The following is a 24,005-nucleotide window of genomic DNA, read 5'->3' as shown; positions in this document are numbered from 1 at the left end:
CAGGATAGAAAATGAGATGCATACAGATGTAGTCACCAAGCGGGGGCAGCGCATGGCTAGGCCTGAGTTTGTAACTGGACTGAAGTCTGTCTTCCTGGGCTTTGGTGCTGTCTAGGCCTCAGCCTAAGTTGGCACTGTCCTGGGGCGTTGATGGTATTTATGGATTGCCATAGTCTTCTGTGTTTCTAGTGGATAAGAAGGTCAAAGCAGAGGCTAGAGAGATGGCTCAGCAGTTAAGAGCACCAGCTGCTCTTCCAGAGGTCCTGAGTTCGATTCCCAACAACCACATGGTGGCTCACAATCGTCTATAATAGGATCTGATACCTTCTGGCATGCAGGCATATTTATAAATTAATAAGCATAAAATTAATTAATTAGGAAAAAGCAACAAAAAAGAAGGTCAAAGCAGGGTATTTTTTTTTTGTACACTTTGCTAGAAGCCCTAGGGAGAGGGACAAGTACAAATAATGCCAAAAAATGTTTGGAAAGGCCTTAAGAAGTCATGTTATTTTAAATTTGCCCAAAATAATATATAATACATACATGTCTGTATACACACATACATGTGCTTTTAGAGACTATAATAGGATTCATTGAGGCTTCATCAGACACCCATGGCGTGGTTGTCTCTCCCTCTTCTTTCCTTCTGCATTATTCTCCTCACGTTTCCATTTCCGCTTCATATCCCCTGCTAGTCCCCTTCTCACTCCCCACTCCTGACCCCTGTGGTCCCTCTGTGCTGTCCTGGTTTCTGTGTTTATTCCATGTTATATAATGACATATGAAGATTTGGAGCTACAAAACACAGATGGGAGAGAACATGAGGTGTCTGTCTTTGCAGGTCATGCTTACATCACTCAATATAATCATTTCTAGGTCCATGCACATGCTTGTACATTTCATGTTTCTCTTCCTTAAAACTGGATAGTACTCTAGAGTCTGTGTGGACCATGTTTTCATGGTTATCTGTTGAAGGACATTTAGGTGGTTTCTATTTTCTATTGTGAATGGGGGACAGTGAACATTGCTAAGCAACTGTCTGTGGAGTGGAATGCCAGGTCCTTGAGACAGACACCAAGAGCTAAAGAAATGGGTCACATGGTGGTTTTAGTTTTAGCTTTCTGAGAATTCTCCACAGTGATTTCCAGAGCGGCTGCACTAGTTCCCAGCATCATAAGGAGTGAGTGGGGGCTCCTCTTCTCCAGAACCTTTTTGGGTGGAGAACCAGCAATTTTTTGTCCACTTTGCCACTCTGACTGGGGTGAGATGAAATCTCAAAGTTGTTTTGATTTTCATTTCCCTGGTTGCTAGGTATGGTAAACATTTTTTTTGAGATAGTTCTTAGATAATCATGTGATTTTGTCTTTAAGTTCATTTATGTTATGTATTATATTTATCAGCTTATTCACCTTTAACTAACCCTGCATGATAAAGCCATGGCTGATGTTCTTCTTTATGTTGTAGTGTTTTATTGAAGATTTCTGCATCTGTGTTTCCCAGGGGCAGCAGTCTGTAGCTTTGTCCATTGTGTCTTTCCTTAGTTTATGTGTTAGAGGGCTGCTTGCTTCATAGGGTGGTCTTGGAGTTGAGGAGTTTAAGGAGTGTAGTGCATCATTGAAGTCTGGTAGAATTCTTATAGCGGCATCTTTTAGAGGTTATTTTGTGTGCCAAAGTAAAAACCTTTAGCATTTTGACCTAAGTTTAGTAGAGTTCTTTTGAGATAAAAATCAAATAGAGTAAGTTACAAAATTCAAAACAGACTTTGAAACTGAGTGCAGTGTGAGTTTCTCATCTGAAACCACTATAAAGCAGCTTGCAGAAGTCTTCAAAATTGCTCACCCTTGGTCAGTGGGCAGCAGTGTTGTTAGGACTTCTTGTTCTGTAAAGGCTTCAGAACGAGGCTGTGAGCGCAAACTCAGTGAGTACTGCCTCTGTCAGACTCTGGTCTTCACAGTGGAGAGCTGAATGCGGTAGTTCATTTCAGAAACCACATGGACAGCATCGGGGCCAGGTGCAGCTGCCCCCAAACTTAGATGTGTTGCCTGTGAGCCCCTTTTCAGCCTCATGGATAGTGGTTTGACACCTGATCAATCTGTTTCAGATGCCGTAATGACCCACCTAAATTTGGGTAACAAAAGCAGCCAAGAGCCCTGTTATTACACAGAATTCTGTGCTTTTCAGGGTCTTTATTTTTAAAACTCCTTTAATCATGTGGTAGGTCTATATATGCTGACAAAGAGCAGCAAGACCTGGTTTCTTATTCTTAATGTGCATTAAAAATAAAGTATTCCTCTGTCACAGGTACAAGCACAGAGAAAGGCAGAACTGAATGTTCTAGAGAAGAAACTGCATATCTTTGCTGTGCATTCATTCAGCTGTCCTCACTGACCCCTTACCAAGTAACTGCTAATGCCCTAGGCTCAGGGGTCCGCACACTCCCAAAGCCCCAGCCCAAAAGCACCTCAGGTGGTTGCGAGTATGGAAAGCTCCTCAGGAAAGGGCCCGGAGGGCTGTGGGCAGGAGTGACAGTTCAGTTCTGGAAGGACGTACAGTGTTGTGACCTGAAGGAGGCGCTGGTTCATTCTGCACATGGAAGGCCCACGTGGAGGGGACCTGCTGGCTTCAGTAGCCTAGAACAGTGAGAGCCAGGTGAGCGAGGCAGGAGATGTGGGGTAAAATGCCAGCAGTGGGGTAGGACTCAGACACACACAAGGACGGTGATCCTCACTCCAAGCAAAACTCACTAAAGGGTTGTAAGCGAAGAAAGAGAAGATGTGTTATGACCTGGTCATGCTGACAATGGAGTCAGAGAAAGATGACGGTAACTTAGAGCGCCGCGGTGCGAGTGAGGCTGGCACGAAGCTGAAGAACTTGATCTGAAAGCCCAGGCAGAAGCTGCTCCTTGCAGGTGCAATGGCTGAAGTGATGGAGGAGCCAGTGGCAACACCAGGGTCATTGTGTCAGGGACGTTAGGAATGGGGTTGCTCTAATGAAGGGAAGCTTGTGCAGAGAAACACGGGGTCCAGAGCTCAGTTTGGAACATGTTAAGCCCTAGAGGGTATTACAGCTAGACATTTTCACTGAATACCAACTAATTTTCATTAACAAAAGTAATATTCAAGTAGTAATCAATAGTGTTGAAAACATAAATAAGTTTTAAAAAATTAACAAGACAAAAATCTGTTTAATAAACATAAAAAAATCAATAAACCTCTAGCTAGGCTGAGTGGGGAAAAGATATGACAACAATTACTAGTGGATAAAATAAAAGAGTTTCATATCCTATGGGCATTCAGAGATTATCAAGGGAAGATCGTAAAGCACTCTGTGTCCACAAACTTGGTGACATACAGGGAATGGACCAGTTTCTTAAGAAGTGCATTCTTCCAGACTCACGCTGTAAGACTATCACCCTGATACTCAAACCAACGACAAAACCCTAAGTATGACCTGATGTTCTCAACGGTGTAGGGGAAAATGTAAAACCTTGTGTCATATGTATTGAAATATGCAGTTGGAATATTAGGGATCTACACTGGATATTTAATTAACATTAACACACACATTAATTCGTGTAACAGCACATTGGGCTAAGAAGGAAAATGCAGCCATAGCAGTGGATGCAGATGATTACATGGATCCCAGCACCCACTCATAGCGTCCATACACAGTAGAGTGGGGGAGGAGGTGCGTCAACACCGCTAGGATATTTGCAGACGCCTGCAGCTCACATACTAAATGTTTCGTGTAAGAACCTCAGCAACACCATTACTTCACCAGCTTTCAGCACTGAATCAGAAATTCCAGCTAATGCAGTAAGATAAAGGGCGCAGATAGAGAAGGAATAAAAAAAACTTGTTTTGTTCAATGGTGAGATGATTGTTTATATACAATATCTGAAAGAATTAATAAGTAAAAATTCCTTGAACTGTGTTCTGATCTGTTTTATGTTGCTGAGATGCACTGGTTAGTTTTGATTTCAGCTAGACACAGACTAGAGTCATCTCAGAATAGGGAGCTTCAGTTGAGAAATGCCCACCAGTTTGACCTGTGCACAGCCTTCGGTGCATTTTTTTTTGAGTGAATTAATCTTAGCATTTTAATATATGTTACTGATTTGACCCATAATACTTAAATTGACCTGCTATTTATGCTTAGAAAATTTTCAAGCCTGCCTACTTAAACAAACAAAATAAACAACAACAACAAACCCAAAACCAACATCAAAAAAAAAAGAAAAAACCTAAAAATGACAAACTCACATAGGAAGAAAGTTTTTGGTAGAGATTTCAGGTAAATACGATTATTATGACTATTGTAACAACATATAAATCCTTTTTTTGTTTTAAAAGGGTCAATTTATAGAAGTTCCAGAATGGAGTCATTTTATGCATACTAATTTTAAAGAGCATTGTTTTCGAAAGTGAAATTCATAAAAATTGTGCATTGCTCGGCTTTGGGTTTTCAGGTCAATTAAAGTGTGTTTGGTGCATTTTCTTGATTGGTGATTGATGTGGGGAGCCCAGCTCATCGTTTGTTGCTTTACTCTTGGGCAAGTGGTCCTGGATGCTTATATGAACACAGGCTCGGCAAGCCATTGGGAACAAGCCAGTAAGCAGCACTCCTCCATGGCCTCTGCATCAACTCCTGCTTCTGGGTTCCTGCTCTGACTTCCCTGGATGATAAACTATAAACTGTAAGATTAAACAAAGCCAGGCGGTGGTGGCACACACCTTTAATCCCAGCACTTGGGAGGCAGAGACAGGTGAATATGAGTTCAAGGCAGCCTGGTCTACAAGAGCTAGTTCCAGGACAGGCACCAAAGCTACAGAGAAACCCTGTCTTAAAAATCCAAAACAAACAAACAAAAAATTTAAATAACTCCTCTCCTTCCTAAATTGCTTTTGTTTTGATGTTTTATCACAGCAGTAGAAAAGTAAGACATGCTAAACACTATGATCAAAAGCAGCTCTGGGGAAGAAGGGTTTATTTGAGGTTACAGGTCACAGCCTGTCATGGGGGAAGCCCGGGCAGGAGATGGAGGCAGGAACCGAAACTGCTCCCTGGCTTGTTCAGCTTGCTTTCCTACAAAGCCTACGACCATTCTTCTGGTGGAGACACTCACCGTGGTTTGGGACCTGCTGCATCAATTAGCAGTCAAGAAAATGCCCTACACATGCCATAGGCCAATCTGACGGGGACATTTCCTCAGTTGTGGCTCTCTCTTGTTCCCAGATGTGTGAAACTGACAGCTGAAGCTGACTGTCACAGACTGTAAAGTCAGTGTTTTAGCTGACAGCTGACTGTCACAGACTGTAAAGTCAGTGTTTTAGCTGACTGTCACAGACTGTAAAGTCAGTGTTTTTAGCTGACAGCTGACTGTCACAGACTGTAAAGTCAGTGTTTTTAGCTGACAGCTGACTGTCACAGACTGTAAAGTCAATGTTTTTTCGAAGTTGCAGCATGCAGTTACTATACAAAAACCACTTCTTCTACACCAACAAAGAAGGGGAATTGAATTAAAAAGCACATTAGCACACACATAAGTAAAATCTTTAAGTATCAATTTAGAAAAATTATATTAAACTAACATGAGGAAAACTATAAAAATGCTGGCCAAAAAATCCAAAAGGACTAAACAGTGCAGAGGTATTTCATTTTTCTATTTGCAGGGCTCTCTAGAGGAGCAGGACAGACAGGATGGATATACACAAACTAGAAAGGATTCATTAGGCTACAGCAGCAGTCTGGCTACATCAGTCTGGCTAATCCAACAGTGGACCCTGGCAGGGATCCCCAAGGCTGGAAATCTCAGCAGTCCCAATCTGGCTCAGGAGTTCCAGAGGATTCCCGGAGAGATGCTGGCCTTCGGACTGTGATAGAATGCCAAAGAGTCAGCTCTCCTGTTAGTGAAGTAACTCCTCCACAACAGGATAGGTGAACGAGTGTGAGGGCAAGCAGCAAAAAGTGAAGTCCTTCCGTGTCCTTTTCTATGGGCTGCTACTAGAAGCTGTGGCCCAGATTTATTGTGGGTCTTCCTGTTTCAAATGATCTAAGAGTTGAGTTCCAGATGTAGTCAAGTCACATCCAAAATTAGTCGTCATAGCGTCCATAGATGTGACTCCGTGTTGGCAAGCGCTTGATGCTGTTCAACTGGACTTGTAGATTCATTACAATTCCAACCAAAATCCCAGCCCCTTATTTTGCATATACCAACAAGCTGATTCCAAACTGCATGTCAACACTGAGAAGAGCCCGGAAATGCAACATTTAAGGGGAAAAAAAAACTATAGTAATATTATTGAAGTTGGGGTGGGGGCATTGAAACTACCTGACTTCGAGGTCTGCTGAAATTTTATAGTAACTAAGACACCGTGGTATTAGCAGAGCTGCAGACAACTTCAAGGAGCCCAATTGACTGAGCAGAGGCGCCTCAGTAAACAAGGCAAAGACTCTTCTCAGTAATTAATTCTGAAGCGACCTAATGTCACATATGAAAACTTACTTGGGGCACAGGGACGATGGGTCTGAAGGGGAACCCAGAACTAATGCTAAAGAGACAGCGGGCAAGTGTGGTAGTCTTGCGTGTGACAGTGATAGCCGCCGTAGACTTGCCACCGTAGACACTGATCTCGTCATAACTAAAACTGCTCTGTGAAAGACAGTGTCAAAGGAAGAAAATCCTTGCCATCAGATAAAACAGTGATTTCCAAATAGGTGGCGTTCTCACAGGTCGGCCATTAGGGCTCAGGTCTGGCTTTCAGACAGCCTGAAGACGAGTGGCCAAAAACAGTATCCAGAAGATGAATGAAACAGTGTTCAAAATTGTGTTATTATAAATTCAAAATTGAGACAGTGAGTTGCCAAGACATTCTTATTAGGCAGCACCAAATGCTGGCTGGGAGGCAGAGCGGCAGGACTTGGTCCACTACTGGCCGGATAGAGAATGGTGCCTGGGAAAACAGTGTGATGGCGTTGTAAGAAACTGTGCATGTCTAACTAACATGATAAAGCTGTCACACTCCTTGGCATTTATTAAAATGTCTTGAAAAATTATGCCCAAAGACATTTATAGTAGATTTTAAAAAATAATTGCCAGAATGTGGAAGTAGCCCAGATGTCTTTGGTAGGTGAGTGGATAGTGGATAAGTAAACCATGGCCTGTCCAGACAAGGGTGCGTCATTCAGCGCAAAAACACAAATAGGGAAAGCTATCGGTGGCAGGCAGTAGATGTTGACTTGTTGGTCACCGTGGGGAGCACTGTGGCGGCTCTGCCGTCTCACGGGGACTGCGTCTTAGCAGTGCACAGACACTTTTGGTGTTACAGTGGAGGGGTCTTATGCTATGGGAATGAAGACAGAAGAGTAGTCCTCTATACCCAAGGTGCACATGGCAGCCCAGCCCCCAGAGCCAAGTGAGGAGGTAGGCAAACTACACAGGCCCCCATCGGCCCGGATTTTAGACCAACTGTGCCAGTCTCTCCCCGTTTTCTTCCTGACATGTGTTGGTTACTTGTGTATCAGGCCAATGGTCAGACTTCATACAGGGCTAAACTGGGCTGAGAGCACAGAGCAGCGGGCCTTCCCTTCCCTGTCCACTGCAGACTCAGTGAGGGCTGCTCTGAGCTCACTCAGCACTTTCCAAGGCCAGTCTGCAGGCTGATTTCACAGCAGGGATGTCAGGGGTAAGGGAGGTAGAGGAGAGGTGGAGAGATCTTTGTAGCCCTGGGCTAGTGTGGCTTAACTGCTTGAAAGAAAGTAACAAACAGCTAAGGGGCACACTGTGCAAATGTCACGCCCTGGTTCTGATGTACTACAGTTGTGTGCGTTATCACGCAATATGTCTGAGCATGTGCCGCACAATTTTTCATGTAGAAATTCTTTTTTTTAAAATAAAAATAAAAAACTTCCAGCAAAATCAGGAATAAAGTTGTTTACTAAATACCAAAAAAAAAAGAAAAGAAAAGAAAAGAAATCCTTTTTTACCCCTGGTGACAGGAGGCTGGTGAGGAAGCACAGAGATGACTCTAAGTGTGGTTGGGTCTCCTGTGGGCTTTGCAGGCAGCTCCACCCCAGCATTTGCACGGTGTTTTAGTTAAAGTTTGAATGTGAAATGCCCCATAGGACACCCTAGCCGGTGGCACTGTTCTGACGCTGTGTGGCCTTAGGAGGTGGAACCTTGCTAGAGAAAGATCACTGAAGGGCTGGCTTGAGGTTTTATGGTCCAGCCTGATCTCCAGTCTCTGCTTCCTGGCTACAGACACAATGTGAGGAGCTGTTCCATATTCTTGCACCACCATGACCTCCCCATGATGATGGACGCTATCCTTAAACGATGAGTCTAAATAAAGCCTTCTGCCTGGCAGTGGTGGCACACGCCTTTAATCCCTGCACTGGGGAGACAGAGACAGGTGGATTTCTGTGAGTTCAAGGCCATCCTGATCTACAGAGCAAGTTCCAGGACAGACTCCAAAATTACAGAGAAGCCCTGTCTCAAAACAAACAAACAAAATAAATAAAAATAAATATATAAAGCCTTCTTCTCTTGAGTTGTTTCTGTCATCTGTGTTCTCACAGAGTGAGAAAGGTAACTGACTGTCCTTGGCACAGTGACATAAGGACATAAGTGTCGTCAGCTTCCCAGGAACGGGGCTACCCCTCCAGGAGGGGAGCATCTATAGGACAGTTTATTTCAGGGTTTTAAAGCAAGCATTAAAAGGAACAATCAAGATTGGACTGGCAGTCATTGAAAGAGCTGACTTAAGCAGTTCAGAGAGCAGTCTGCTCCCAGAGAGGTGGCCATGTTTTAAGTAGAAGGCGCTGAAAAGTTCTTGTATTTGCAGAGAATGTCTGTGCTGCAGAGCCCAGCAGTGGTCATGTCTGTCTAATGCTGTCTAATTGCATGTTTTGTTCTAGGGACAAGCGGATCTTTTGAAATATGCTAAGAATGAGACGTTGGAGAATCTGAAGCAGATCCATTATGCAGCTGTTTCATGTGGACTGAACAAACCAGGCACTGAAAACTCTGAGGCCCAGAGGCCACGCCGGAACCTGGAAGTCATCCCCGAGAAAGCCAGTGATGAAAATGGAGACTAAGGGGCCTCCCTGTCACTGGACAGCCACAGCCCTAGGGCCAGTCACTAGGGAGACTATGGGGTTTCAGAGCACAACCGGAACACCCAACTGCAGTCTGCTGCAGCCGTGAATGGCTGTAGCCACCCTTTGTGAAGGCAAATAAACTCGTTAACAAGAAAGTCAATCCCTGGCCCAAACATGCTGTGTTTGTATACAAAATGCCCTGAGTTCCACTGTGAAGAACAGTGTGTTTGCTCTAGTTCCACAAGGAGCAGACCATCCCTATGTGAAAACAGTTGGCTCAGGTGAAGCGGATTGGATTGCTAAGTTTATATTTATTAGTGAGAAGGCTGATCTGCTGTCTTACTGTGTGTGCTTGCCAGTCTTGGGGCTGCGGAGGGCTTGGTGGCATGCTTGCTGAGCCATAACTACTAAGCAGAGTGTCAGAGCCGGAGAGCTGAGCACAAGGAAGGCACAGTGGACTAAGGCTGCCTGGCTGAAGATGTTCTGTGTCAGCGTGGGCAGCTGGGTGGACGTGGCACCTTGTACATGGTTTTTCATTGTATAATGTAGTGTTCACATTAAAGATATCTTTTATGATATTTCTCCAACAGCAGTGCATGCTTTTAGTGCGCCATTACCTTTGTGAACATTCCTCTTCCAAGCTGCTAATCACTTGTTAAATGACTGCTGAAACTAGGTCACCTAAGTCGCTGTCTGGCCTTTAGGGTGGCCGTCACAGTCTGAAAGAGTCTGACATTTAAACTGTAAGCTCACACTCCACTACTGCAGCTTGGGAGTCCAGCTCCCAGGACTGCATCCTGGGTAGCAAAAGCATGTCTTCAGAGCAGTGAGGACTTAGAAAAATTTCTTCTTTGAAGGCTAGACTTTTTCTATCTGAGGGTAGATAAGGAAACACGCTTTCAGATGGTAACCTAAGAAAAAAGGAACAAACACACTTTCCTGATGGTAACCTTCTCTTTTACTTCAACTTCTGAAAACCTCTGTCCACAGGGCTACATCTCTTTACAGACAGCTACCTAGCACTTCTCTCTGCGTCTCTCAGATTTCTGCACACTCAGCTACATCTTCCCTTCAGTATATGTGCACACGCAGGCGTGCGCGCGCGCGCGCGCACACACACACACACACACACACACACCCCTCTCACATTCTCTCCTACTTCCCCTGCAGCAAAGCCCCTGGACAAGTATGAATCACATTTTCGGGGCCACACAGCACTTCTTGAGTAAACAATAAGAAACAGAGCCAAACTGACCCCACAGTTTCCTTCAGGCTGGGGAGGTCACGCTGACCAGGCATGGTGAGTAAAGTAAGCATGTAGCTCTGCAGTCAGGGTTCCCAGACAGGGAATGACACTGAAATTCAGGACTAGAACAGTGAGCCTTGAGGTTGGGAGTACGTGCAGAAAGTCCATTGCTGACAAAGTTATGACCTTGAATCAGCAATAAACACCTGGGAAATTGTCCTTGTGTATTCGTCTCCAGGGGCAACCCGTTTGCTTTGAATTTTATCTGAAGTCTAAAATTATCTGTCTTTGTGACTGAGAATACTATTACTTCCCTATGTCAGATTGAGTAATGAAATATCCTAGTACTATTTCTATTCATCAGAATTTTACAGGTAAGGCAGGAATCATCTTCCTGGCCATCCACAGCTATGTGTGCCCATAGATGGAATATATGCATGAGATAAACACACAAGCAGTGGGAAAATTACCCATAGCAGGCACTTGAGGAAAACTACAGACAGAAGTAACCAGTCATTTACAGTCAGTGACCCTACGGTCATTTCCACGTGGGGCTCCCCATCAGAGAGTTACTCATCTGGTAGGCCAACCTGCTGAATACTAATTGTCACCTGCTGTGTACGCTCATGGCCTCCAGTATTCCACACTTTCCCCTGCAGATCTGAATAAAACCTCTAGCCAAGGGTGCCATGCTGTCTGCAATCTGAGCAGGAGTGGCCACACTGGGGTTAGGCCACACTTTCCTCCGGGGTCACTGATGACAAATCCCTCAGTTCAATCTTAGTCTGTCTCTCCTTTATAGTGAAGGGCACTTGTACCAGTTAAGTTTTTAATCTGACCTTTTATTTTCAAAACCAATGAAATTTCATGGTGCTTTTGAGAGACAAGAACCTGGATGCTTCCCACAAGTGACACTTCCTTTCCCTCTGGAAGAGTGAGGCTCTGAGCATTCGGTGGGCCTTGGTTTCTTTTCGGAGATTCAGTCATTCACTTACCAATAGGTGGCCTGACTGAGCATCTCACAGTCCTTCCTACCTGTGGGCCTTTCTCACTTCCACTTAGAAGAATTGCTTTGCTCTGGTTGAGCCAGGAGCCCTCTAATCATGCCTGTTTCCACTGGTCGTTGGCCAGGCATGAGTCTCATTGGAAAATGCTTTCTCAGATGATACCAGATAAACACCAATCATTGGCTGAGGCTCCTGACTTAGAGATGAGAAAAATGAGTGGAAAATAAAGAATAATTTATGGAAACAGAAAGTAACGGGTGACTTGTTAGCGACTCAGCAAATAACATTCAATTGTGAGTTAAAAAGTTTAGAAATCATCTCTAAAGAATGTAGCTATATTTGTGATAATGGCTATCATACAGTGTGCGAATCAAATAACTGTAAGACGTGATTTGTTGTGCTTTGTTCGGGTGTAGAACCGGTGATTTTCGAATTGACGGAACAGAAGCTGCGAGTGCCTGTGATCCTGGCACTCCAGAACTGTAAGACCCTGTAGCAAAACAACAGGAAGCTGAGGAAACTGCTGGCTTGTCCTTTTGCAGATATGGAAGCTTTGTGTTCACTGAGGCCATATTGGTGCTAATTAGACAAGCTTCTTTCAGCTACGTTTTTAATATGCTAAGTGTTGGGGAAGAGCGGGCACAGTGTCAGGAGGGGTTCCTAAGGCAAATGCTATCTCTTGTCTGTTCTGTCCTGTGGAACATGCCACCTGTCAGTGAGGACAGTTCAGTCAGCAGTGCCTGAATTCAGTTCCCTTGTCCTCATTCAAATGGAAATGAAAGACATTTGTCAAACTAAGTAGAATCAAGGATATAATTTACAGACTCCTGGGAACAATTCTGTCCTGTAAAGGTCTTACTAGCTCACTCTGCATCAAACCTGTGGAGGTCTATACTCATCCCACTGCTAGACAAAAATAAGGCCCCTGCTTTGGGATTTTAGGAATTGTAGTGAAAATCAGGGTACTATGTTGGGTGACTTCCATCCAACATCAGCATATGTTCATGGGGAACAGCCATGTGAGTCACCTTTGGTACAAATCCCTGTAGGTTTGATAGTGTATTGACTGAGTTGTGTGTGTGTGAGCATATGTGTGTACACACACATACATATGCACAGAGAAAGAGAGAATTTTACTCCTGTTTTCTAGGGGAGTGTGTAATCCAGGACAACAGGAACAAACAGGTATCTTTATTTAGGATCCAGGAAAATGAAGACCAGGGCCAAAATGTGCAGAAAATGGCAAGCACCTGCTCAGTCCTATGGAAATAAAAAGTCACATTGTATTTGTGACTGAAGCCTGGGTAAGGGCTCTAGCTGTCACAGTGATGTCCTACCCACAGAGTAAACTCAGGGGCATGTGTGATGTGTTAAGCATTCTGTCACCTCTGCACACCAGGCAAATATCTTCCACATAAGTTTATCCTGTGTAGATATGTCACCTAGGGAATCCACCTTCAGTGTAAGTTTATCCTGTGTAGATATGTCACCTAGGGAATCCACCTTCAATGTAAGTTTATCCTGTGTAGATATGTCACCTAGGGAATCCATCTTCAATGTAAGTTTATCCTGTGTAGACGTGGCACCTAGGGAATCCATCTTCAATGTAAGTTTATCCTGTGTAGACATGGCACCTAGGGAATCCACCTTCAATGTAAGTTTATCCTGTGTAGATGTGGCACCTAGGGAATCCACCTTCAATGTAAGTTTGTCCTGTGTAGACATGACACCTAGTGAATTCATCACCCACATAAGTTTATCCTGTATAGATATGGCACCTAGTAAATCTATCTTCCACATAACTGTATCCTGTGTAGACATGGCAAGTCCAAATTGCTTTGGCTAGCTATGGCTTCTAGGTAATGGCAAGGAAGACATGAAGACCCATCTGCTTACCTCTGCCACATCAAGACAGCAAGACCCAGGAACCAGACTCTGTGTGTATGTGTGTGTGGGGGGGGTGGTATAATGGATTATTAAAGATTGCTGTAGGTCCCCAAGTTGCAGGACCAGCGGGCAAGCAGTGGGCAGGGGGTCCCGAGAGCAGTCAGTCCTAGGCAGGGACTGTGCATGAGACCACGAGGCAGGTCTCTGAAGGTGGCTGGTCCCTGGGGGCATCCCCTGCAACGAGCCATGTGGGCGGTGGGTGAGAGACAGACAGATAGGCACACCATGCAGAGTGAGGTTGGATATTTATTTAGTGGTTATGGAAGGGAAGGAAAAAGGGGAGAAGAATGGAGAGGCAGAGAGAGAGAGAGAGAGAGAGAGAGAGAGAGAGAGAGAGAGAGAGAGAGAAGAAAGACAGAATCGGCCTCTCTGAAAGGGAGACAGAAAGAGAAGAGAGAGAGAAGCAGGAAGGGAGTGGGCATGGCTTGTCTCTTAAAGGGACAGAACAGATAATTACATTCCCATCTCTTTTTTATAATAAAAAGATGGGAGATTAGGCACCACAGGTTAAAGAAATTGGGTCAGTGGATTCCCAAGACTTCTTCCTGCTTATTTGTGGGCGTCATCTTTGGGAGAAACTTGAGAAGGCTGGGTGCTGGCCATATCCTGGCATGGTTGGTCTCTTTGCTCTTGTCCAGTGTTTGTGGTATGAAAATGTCTGGTGTCTCTTATACCTGTTTGAGGTATTGGCAGAACAGAGGACAAAGTTAAATTAAGGAAAAAAAAATTAAGACCAGGGAATTGAGGGGGATGTATCTGACCTGTTTAAGGTGGATCCTTTAACTCTGCTCCCTGGAACTCACAAGAATTCTTTGGGTTTGTGAAAACAGAAGTTTTAGACATATACATTGTATAAACAGCATATTTATGTCAGAAATTTTTGCGCGATGAAAAGTATTTTTAAGACTATGAAAGGCATCATGAGAGAGAAATTTGATCTGAAATTTGTTTGGTGACAAAAACCTCTCAGCTGTCAAACTGCATCAGAGATCTTTGAGAAGGATAAAATTTTACCTGAGTTACTGATTAAAAAATGACAGAGAACTTACTTGGTTGGCACCCACAGCTACTACTCAGGGTCCTCCATGGTCTCTGGAGGGGGCATTTGACTTTTGCTGTTTAGCTTAGGGCCTGCCAGGCTCCAGAAGATCCTGTGGACTAAGAAATCTGTAGGAAGACAGGCCTATGTTGACCTAATCAGCTACGCTGTCGATTCCAGCGATTCTGTCCACATCTGGAAATCTTCAGTTTAAATGAAAGGCAGTTTTCCCCAGTGGTCAGTTGGCAGTTGAAGCGAATTGCAGATGGACCTTGTTCTGTGCCCATTTGTCTTCTTTGGAGGAAATAGAGTGCTGCTGCAGGAGCCAATCTGTCTCTTTTTGTTATGAAAGTTTTTTTAATAATTAAATATTTAAATGTCATATTCTCCAGATCTCTGAGCAGTTGAGGGCTATTTATCAGGTATAACTACAGTATAGAATCTGCCTGGAGAACTGGGTCAGAGCTTGACTGTACTGGCTCTTAACAGGTAAGATTTACACTCATAAAAAGACAAAAAGAAGAAAAACTGCTTGCAGTAGAAGGTTAAAGGCAGAACTAACAATAGTAGAGAATAGCTTAATATATTTTAAATGAGGGTTGGATTAAATACAAAGTATTTTTGTAAGAGACTTAAAAGTACATACCAGTTTAAAACATGAGACTTATTGTTTTTGTAGTCTGAAATGAGAGGTAATGAACAATTATAACATTTAATAGTAAACATGGGTGCATTTAAGTTACATGTATAAACACACACACAGAGTAAACAAGAATTGGGGAAAGTGGATGCTCTTGGTGGGCCCTACCAAAGGCATGCCACTGCACAAAACACCCATGCAACAGAGTCATCAAGAGGAATTTAGTGAAAGAAAAAAAACATAAGTAAACCGGGAGACAAGGCAGGGTATACTTCAGTAAAGATGGGAGAACCTGGTCACCTGACCTGGCTCTCAGTTAACAGAGTTAACATTGGGGAACCAGTGTTATTCCTCAGTAAAAATGGTGGAACTTGGTCACCTGACCTGGCTCTCAGCCAAGATGGTGGCGAAGTCACCTGACCCCAATCAAAATGGCAGCGGTCACATGTATGGAAAAGCCATAATTTTTGAGCTACAGTGATTTTAAGCCTAATAAGAGAGACCTAGAGGTGTGATCTGCCCTGTGGCTGAGCCGCCATGCCACAAGCCACAGAGGAGAGCAAAAGGCAGGAATTGAAAAAAGCCACCTTGTGGATCCGACCAATCTTGTTGGCAGCAGTAACCATGGCAGGGTCCATTTGCCTGTGCACTGACAGACAGTAGTCAAAAAGCTCCCATAAAAGAGGAGCTGGCGGAACACGGGCAGAGTGAGGGTAGGTCATTAAGGCTTGTGGTTTTGGGGCCTCTAAAAGGCTTCCATCCCGGGAAGGGGAGGCATGGATGGCTTGCTACTCACAGCAAATTGTGAAAACCCATGAAACACCACAAGGCCTATAATGGGATGTCTCCCCCTATAGGCAGGTACAAATAGGTGTGAACACCACAGGGACCCACGGCAGGGCATCCCCTGCCCCTGGGTGGGGTGCTATGGCCTGGCTGGATCCTTTTGGGGTGACTCAGAAGCCAGAGAGGCCAGAGGCCATTCCGAGCGGCCTTTTACGGCAAGGGGAAAAAATAAAAGAAATGGAAAGAAAGAAAAAGAAGAATCAGAGGGACCCTGGGCCCCCAGTCGAATGCACCGCACAAAGTGTGCAGTGCTAGCACGGGCTGACTGACCCCGGGGTCAGTCCAAACACAATTTTAGCTGAGGGAAGCAACCATAGGAGAAAGGGGGAAACTTACCAATCGAAACCGGTGGTGTGAGTAGAGATCACACTGTAGAAATTTCGCTTAGGCATATGGAATATGTGGTTGTGAAGAAAAAAAAACCTGGTTCAGGATCCCAACCCCCAGAGAGAAACTGGGGCGGGAGAGCCTCTCGAGTCTCAGCACCAATGTAATGGATTATTAAAGATTGCTGCGGATCCCCAAATCTCTTGCTGCAGAATCCCAGAGGGCAGGCAGTGGGCAGGGGTCCCGAGAGCAGCCAGTCCTAGGCAGGGACTGTGCATGAGACCACGAGGCAGGTCTCCAAAGGTGGCTGGTCCCCGGGGCATCCCCTACAGTGAGCCATGTGTGCGGTGGGTGAGAGACAGGCAAAGGCACACCATACAGAGTGAGGTTGGATATTTATTTAGTGGTTATGGAAGGGAAGGGAGAAGGGCAGAGAGGGAGGGGGGGGAGAGAGAGAGAACCTGCCTCTCTAAGAGGGAGATGGGAAGGAAAGAGAGAGACTAAGGCTGCAAGCAGGAAGGGAGTGGGCGTGGCTTGTCTCTTAAAGGGACAGAACAGATAATTATGGGGGTATAAATTCTTAGGCTGGGTGTTTAAGATACCATAAGGAGGATGTCCTTGTCACCCACATTGAGTAGGGGCCCCACACAGGAGGGAGAGTCACCAGTTTTCTAAGACTCTTTTAACATGCTGTAAATGTGAATTTTCATATACTCTCAGCATAGTCCTGCTTCAGCCATCCAGTGAGGATGTCAGACATGGATAGGTCAATCTGCAGTTCACATGTGGTGCTTGGGTTTGTGAAGTAGGGGTTCTCCGTTGAGGCTGAGTCAAGGGATGTGCTTAGATCACTCACTTTGTGGCAAGTGAGGTCTTAAATGTCTCCCAAAGGTCCATGTGTCACAGGCTCAGTGCCCAGTTTGGATTTTGGGAGATCTGAAATCATTGATATCTTCTTGAAGATGCTGGAATTCCGGCCCTTCCTCTCCCTTTGCCAACTGATTACCAGTAAGTGAGCACTTTCCTGTGCCACACACTGATGCTATGATGTGATAACTTCCACGGGCCTTCAAACAAAAGCACCTTTCCCTTCAGTAACTTAGAGAAGCTAGCATCTGTAACGCTAACCTGAAGAGCACTCCTGCTGAGGAGTGCCAAGACAGTGACCTGGGCATGAGGAGGGAGGGGTGAGGCTGTGGCATGTAGGGACCCATGGTCCTCCCCAGATACCTAGCTCTCCACTCTTCAAAGCAGTGGTGAGCATCAGCTTGACTGATTTACTCCATTGTTTTATTGGCCTTATTTAATTATAGCAAAAAGAATTTATCAAAATGTTAGATTCTGCTAAATATAAATTTAGAAGTGCCTGTGGTTCAGAGAAGTGGCTCAGTAGGTAGAAGCTGTGTCAACCGTGATGACTGGAGCTCAGTTTGAGGACCCATGCACTAAAAGGAGAGCTCCAACTCCTGCCAGTTGTCCTCTGACCTCCCCATGCATCCCATGGCACATACAGACACCAATAAATACATTTAAAAGATAATGAGAGTGTGTGCCCATCTCCCACTCCTCACAGGAAATGGCATCTCCAGCTCCTTCATAGAGATGCTCAGATGCCATCAAAAATGCCGTCCTTTCTCCGTGAAGTTCTTTAACCAGTTGTCTGGAGAAGCCGATTCCCTGTAAGATCAAGAGCATCAAGTACTTAAAGACCAAAGCTGTGACTGAAATTGAAAACAGGAATTTCATCTCGACTACAGCTACAGAGGGAGGAGAGAAGGTAGGGTAACTTGTGTTTAAATATGACAGAACTTACAAGAACAGACAGTAACGGGGAAGGGTCTACTTAGATGGCTGCACTCTACAAAAATATTCGTCAAGCATGAAAAAGAGAAGGCCTGTTCATATGGACAAAAGCTAATGGAGTTGACGATATTATGGCATAGATGGTTCCAGATATAGAAATGGATCTACACAAGAGGTAATGGGCAACTACACAACAAATAGATTTTAAAATTAGTATTATTACTTTAATCTTTTTAATAGATCACTGGCTATTTCAAAAGAACACATTATGAGACATCTAAAATGCTCAGTATGGCAACACCAGTGTCCTAAGAGAAGAATTGAGGGAGCCTACTGTTATGATTTCAGCCAAACTAACATGGCTGACACTTCCGGGCCAGGGCCATGCATGTGCGGACAAGCCCTCAGGTGTGACCCACCTGCGGGATGGTTTCATCACCTATGTTTGACGCAGCAATGTGAGCCCTTACGCACATATGTGAGCTCCGTCATCTGCGTATGACATAGTCATATCATCCCCCTGTACACATGTGCTAGGCAGCCTTTAATAGCTGGCTGCGCCATCTTCAGCTCTCTCTGCACACGGACCTCACCAGGCCTGTACATCCCCCCAAGTAAACTCCTAAGTGGGGTTGTTGAGTATTTCGTGTTTCCTTCTCACTCGCGCCAGGTAATTTCAGCTACACCGTGATAACAGCATGCTTAGTGTTCTGTTGTGGTGAAGAGACACCGTGGCCACAGCATCTCTTAGAAAGAGAAGTGTTTCACTGTCTGTTATCGTCATGGCAGGGAGCATGGAGGCAGACACGGTCCGGAGAAGGAGCTGAGAATTCTACATCCCCGGATACACAGCAGTAGGAAGAGAAATGCACAGAAACCTCAAAGCCCACCCCCAGTGACACACTTCCTCCACCTGCTCCCACAAGGCCACTCCTCCTAATCCACCACAAATAATGTCACTTTCTGATGACTAAGCATTCAGGTACATGAATCACTGGGGGCCATTCTTATTCAAACCACACATTTCACTCTTTGGCCCCTACAGGCTTGTAGCCATATCGTAATAGAGAAATACTTTCAGTGCAACTTCAAAATTCCCTTGATCTATCAGAGTCTCCTCACTGCTTAAACATTCAGTCTCTTTAGAGACTCATGGCAATCTCATAACTGGAATCCACTTTAAGATCAAAATAAAAAAGCAGATCGCATGCTTCCAACATGCAATGGCACAGGTTGTACATTGCCATTCCAAAAGGGAGGAAACAGAGCATGGTGAGGAAATACTGGACCAAAGCAAGACCAAAAACCATCTGCACAAACTCAAAATTCCGCTTCTGATGTCTGATGTCAAAGCTTTCTTCAGATGTCCAACTTTTTTCAGCTTTGTTGACTTCTCTTTTCTGTGATGGTTCCACTCCCTCTTAGCAGCTTTCCTCAGCAAGGTAGCTCATAGCTCTGGCATCTCTAACCTCTTGGGGTCTCCAAGGGCATTCAGGCTTCATGTAATGACCCCTCTGGGCTTCCATACAGAGATATATCTGATCCATGCGAGCCTCAGTGGCTTTCCTTAGCTTCAGAGATTCCACAAGGATTCTTGTATCCTTGACTCTAAAGCCAGAACCCTGTGGCTGAGGGGCTTGCAGAGGTTGGAACATGGCTCCTTTGCTCAGTTTCATCTGCACTGACTTTCTGTTGTTAAGGGTTTCCTTTACTGCTCAAAGCTTTCTTTTTTATTCCTTCACAAGTTAGAAGTTTAGCTGTGTGAGGCCTTCCCTTCAGGCAGGGCTGGCTTTCCTATCTCTAATCACGGCATCTATGGCGGTGTGTTGTCTTTTGAACAGTTTTTTTGTGAGGCCTCTCCTTACCTGTTCTAATGTGTGCTGACTACTTGCTGGGGTGATGCATTCATCCGTGCCTTTGAACCCACCCTACTCCTGCCTCCCAGTTTCTTTCTTTGAGTGCATCAAATAGTGTTTATAAAGGGTAGATTTTCAGTCTTGTTCAGAAATTTTGTTTTCAGATTTTATTAGATGTTTGGCTAGACATCTAATTCTTGTTTCAATTTTGAAATTCCAGTGCATTTTTCTCTATGTTGAAATGATTTCTTTGTAGCTTACTTTCCCCTTTCTTGGGGATTTTTTTTGTTTGCATTTATTTTACATTCTGCTATTTACTGTTGTAGTGATGTAGGCTTTTTCATTCATCTGCCCCCAAGAGTGTGTTCTATATTTCTAGAGTGCCTGAAGGCTGAGAGTCTGAAAATCATCAATTCGACTCTCCTGGATGTCACCTTCTGGGTGGCAATGAGGGGATGACCTTAGAGACAGATGAAAGGATGAGGGAAGCTTGAAGTGTCAGGGGAGGGGACCTTTCCGAGGTGACACTTAAGCAGAGTCATGAATGATAAGGACCCATGAAGGGATATGGGGTAAACACTAGAAAAAGCAAAACACAGCCCAAAGGGTTACCGTGGGAATGGACAGAGTGAGCGGCGGCTGGGAACACAGCTGGAAGGGACACAAAGCCCAAGGAACCGGAGAATCTGGGAGTGGCAGATAGTCTGCCTGCATGGTAGAAAGTGACGCAGGAGAGGCTTCAGGAAGCCTCTGCTGTGAACCAGGCAAACCACAGGACACTTGGATTAGCGATCAACTAAGGCAGGGACAAGGCAGGAGAGAAAGTGAATGCGGAGAACCTCAATTCTTCATCTGGCAACTAGGTGAACAGAGGGGCTAATGCAGAGGAGGAAGGCTTGCGGAGAAGCAGGACCGGATGATAGCACTAGGAAGTACTGTCTGGATATGTCCAGACTGAATCGGACCTGCTGTGGATGCAGGGCAGGTTGGGCATCGACAGTGGGTTGGTGCAGTAGATGCCCTGGGTGGCTGAACATTAGGTGAACACTCTGTGTGGTCCACTGCCCACTGCCCAGAGCCCTTTACTGGAAGATCTTGGTGTCCTCAATTTTAACTTTCTCCTATTGTTTATTTAGCTACCCACCCCCACCCAATTCTGTCTATTCTTTCCAGAACTTTCCTTGATGGTCATAAACCTGGATCAATTCATGCTTACGGTGTCTTCATTTCCCCCATTTCCTCATTTGCTTTTGTTCCATGTCTTAGCTTAAGCTTCTTGACTCTTGAGCTCTGTTTATCCGTACCTCTCATGGCTGTCTGTTCTTATTCTGTGGCATTAGGACCCACGTAAGCCCTTGTAAATTACTCTCTTCCTGCAGTGTCTGAGCAATTCCATTTGCCCTAGTCTTGGTACTAGTTTTCCAGTTTAAGTCAGGAGGCATGGGACTCAGCTTATCTTTCTAGAGAAGTACTTCTGGGCACATGTTTGGGATGCTGTCTTCTGACCTTCTAAGGTGAGAAACTCCGGTAGTATGTGGAGTGTGTCCATGAGCTGCAAAAGTGGGAACCGGCAGGCAGGCAGGCTGATATTAAATGGTTTTCAGCTTCAGGAGGTGCAAACTCTTCCAACAGAAAATCAATGACTGATCGACAGCTACTCTCATGACTTCCTGTGTCCTCAAAGACAGTGGACATGATAGCTCAGAGCTAGAAACTCACCTGGTTTGGATTCTCAAGAGATGGGGGCTCCACTTCCGTGAGAAAAACTATGCTTCTGGGGGTCCCTCAACGGTGCTAATTGTGCATTTTAGCTGTGCCTGGTGCTTTATGCCTATAATCCCAGAAATGAAAGGTTGAGGCATAAGAATCACTGTGAGTTCAAAACCAGCCTGGGCTACATAGCGAGTTCCAGGTCAGCCGACCACAGCAGTCAACACACATGTAAAATTAGAACCAATAAACTATCTATAAAATCTTTAAGTCAATTTTATGAAATTTCTACTAATTGTATAAACTTTCAGAAACTACCTAAACTGTGGGAAAGTTCCTACTAAGCTGAATTTGGTAGGAGGAGAGTCTACTGAGCGCTTCCTTTTCCAGCAGGGGAATCATGAACATGGATCTGGAAATGGGGACAATAACACGTAAGAGAGAACCTTTGGTGAAGGTTCCGTTCCTGGGGCCATGCTTTCTACAGAGAATAGGAAGGAAGAGCAATTCTCTGATGGTGTTAGGACAGTGTGTGAAGATCTTTGTGTTTTTTTTCTCCTATAGCCACCAATGGCTTATGACATTTTCTAATATGAAAAATCAACATGAATGATAAGGGAAAGGCTGAGTAAGGCGAGATTGACTGAGTGAGCAAGATAGGCCACTGACCTGCAGGTAACTCCCGACCACAGTGTGTGAGGCCACTGCCTTTGCTGAAGTCAGCAGGGATGTCCTCCAGGATACCGTAGGGTGAGGGCACAGTCCCAGTCGGTGGGGCTGTCTCAGGATCCGCACCCACGCTGTGCAGCTCTCAGAGATTTGCTGCCCTCATTCATTACTTAAAACCCAAATCAAAATGAAGGCTAGCAGTCATTCTGAATCAATTAGCTTTTCTATCAGCTGCCATCTGAGAATTAGGTGTTCTCTGGAGCCAGGAAATTCCGAGACTCCTCAAGGTGGTGTCAGACTGGAGCAAAGGAGATGTTGTGAGGAAAGTGAGATGTTCCGCCTCCTTATTCCTTCCGTCGCCTCCAGATACCTCCATCCATGATGGCAAGTGCGCCATAAATTCCTTCACAGTAACAGTCCAGATAAATAGGCCGGAGATGGGCTGTTGGGATCTCCTCTCTAGGCAGCTGCTTACTGCGTACTGAAGAGTGTCTGGGCTTTGCCTTTGGAGATTTTTAAGTTCAGGGTTGGTCTAGATTTCTCAAGGAATTCCCCAGACTGAGCTTAGCTTGTCCAATTGAAATCAAATCAGTTCAGGTCAAACAGCCTTTGACTGTCTGTGCAGCATTGGGCCCTGGTTTGCTGAGCTGTGGGCTTGCCTGCACACACCATGCTGACTCCTGCAGAGAATAGGAACAGCCTCTGTGAAACAGAGCAAACTGGCTTCTGCCGTCACACGAGATGAGGGGTTTCCAGCAGCCAGTGGCTACTCTAGGCAACAGGTCCACAGTAAAATGGTTGGCAGGAAGATGTCACATTCATGAGTGAAGTGTCACTTACCTAATGTAACTGAAGGTAAACAGTGCACACATGTTGAGGTAAAGGCACACTGAGTTGCAGACTTTATGTCATAATAACTGAACTTCAAAGTCAAAAAGCCCAAATTAGGTGAAACCTTTATGTCTTAAAAATCAATAAAACAGTTTGATGGTGTCTTAGAGTTTTTATTGCTGTGAAGAGACAGCATGACCGTGGCAACTTTTTTTAAAGATTTATTTATTTATTCATTCATTCATTTATTAAAACAACCTTTTCTCATTTTACATACCAATTCTAGTTCCCTCTCCCACCCCTCCTCTTGCTCCCCCACCTTCCACCCTCCCCACACCCCAGTCACTCCTCAGAGAGGGAATCAACAAAGTCTAGCACATTGCTTTGAGGCAGGACCAAGGCCCTCCTTTCTATATCAAGGCTGAGCAAGGTATCCCTCCAAAGAAAATGGACTCCAAAAAGCCATTTCAAGCACTGGGGATAAATCCTGGTCCCACTGCCAGTGTCCCCACAGACTGTCCCAGCCACACAACTCTCACCCACATTCAGAGGGCCTAGTTCTGTCCTATGCAGGTTCTCCCACTGTCAGTCCAGAGTCAGTGAGCTCCCACCAGCTCAGGTCAGCTGTTTCTGTGGGTGTCCCCATCATGGGCATGACCCCTTCGTACCATTCCTCCCTCTCTTTGACTGGAGTCTGGAAACTTGGCCCATTGCTGGCTGTGGATCTCTGAATCTGCTTCCATCAGTTGCTGGATGAAGGTTCTATGATGACAATTAAAGTAGTTATCAATCTGACTACAGGGCAAGGCCAGTTCAGGCACCCTCTCCACTATTGCTTACGGTCTTAGCTGGGAGGCACCCTCTCCACTATTGCTTACGGTCTTAGCTGGGAGGCACCCTCTCCACTATTGCTTACGGTCTTAGCTGGGAGGCACCCTCTCCACTATTGCTTACGGTCTTAGCTGGGGTCATCCTTGTCAATTCC

General features: G+C 45.0%; 1 protein-coding gene across 2 annotated transcripts in view; it reads left to right on the top strand.

The window, feature by feature from the left end:
- The window catches only part of Plcl2 (phospholipase C like 2), a 179,072-nt gene extending 169,398 nt beyond the window's left edge, over positions 1–9,674 (top strand). For both annotated transcript variants that reach the window (XM_057794697.1, XM_057794696.1), the window contains one exon: positions 8,917–9,674. In XM_057794697.1, the coding sequence (XP_057650680.1) occupies positions 8,917–9,096 (180 nt within the window). In that variant the 3' untranslated portion in view covers positions 9,097–9,674. The remainder of the gene's footprint in view (positions 1–8,916) is intronic.
- Positions 9,675–24,005: the final 14,331 nt, after the last annotated feature.

Source organism: Chionomys nivalis, chromosome 19, assembly GCF_950005125.1.
Source record: "Chionomys nivalis chromosome 19, mChiNiv1.1, whole genome shotgun sequence".
NCBI classification, from domain to species: Eukaryota; Metazoa; Chordata; class Mammalia; order Rodentia; family Cricetidae; genus Chionomys; species Chionomys nivalis.
The sequence above is the reverse complement of the archived record's forward strand: the minus strand, read 5'-3'. Positions and strand labels throughout refer to the sequence as shown.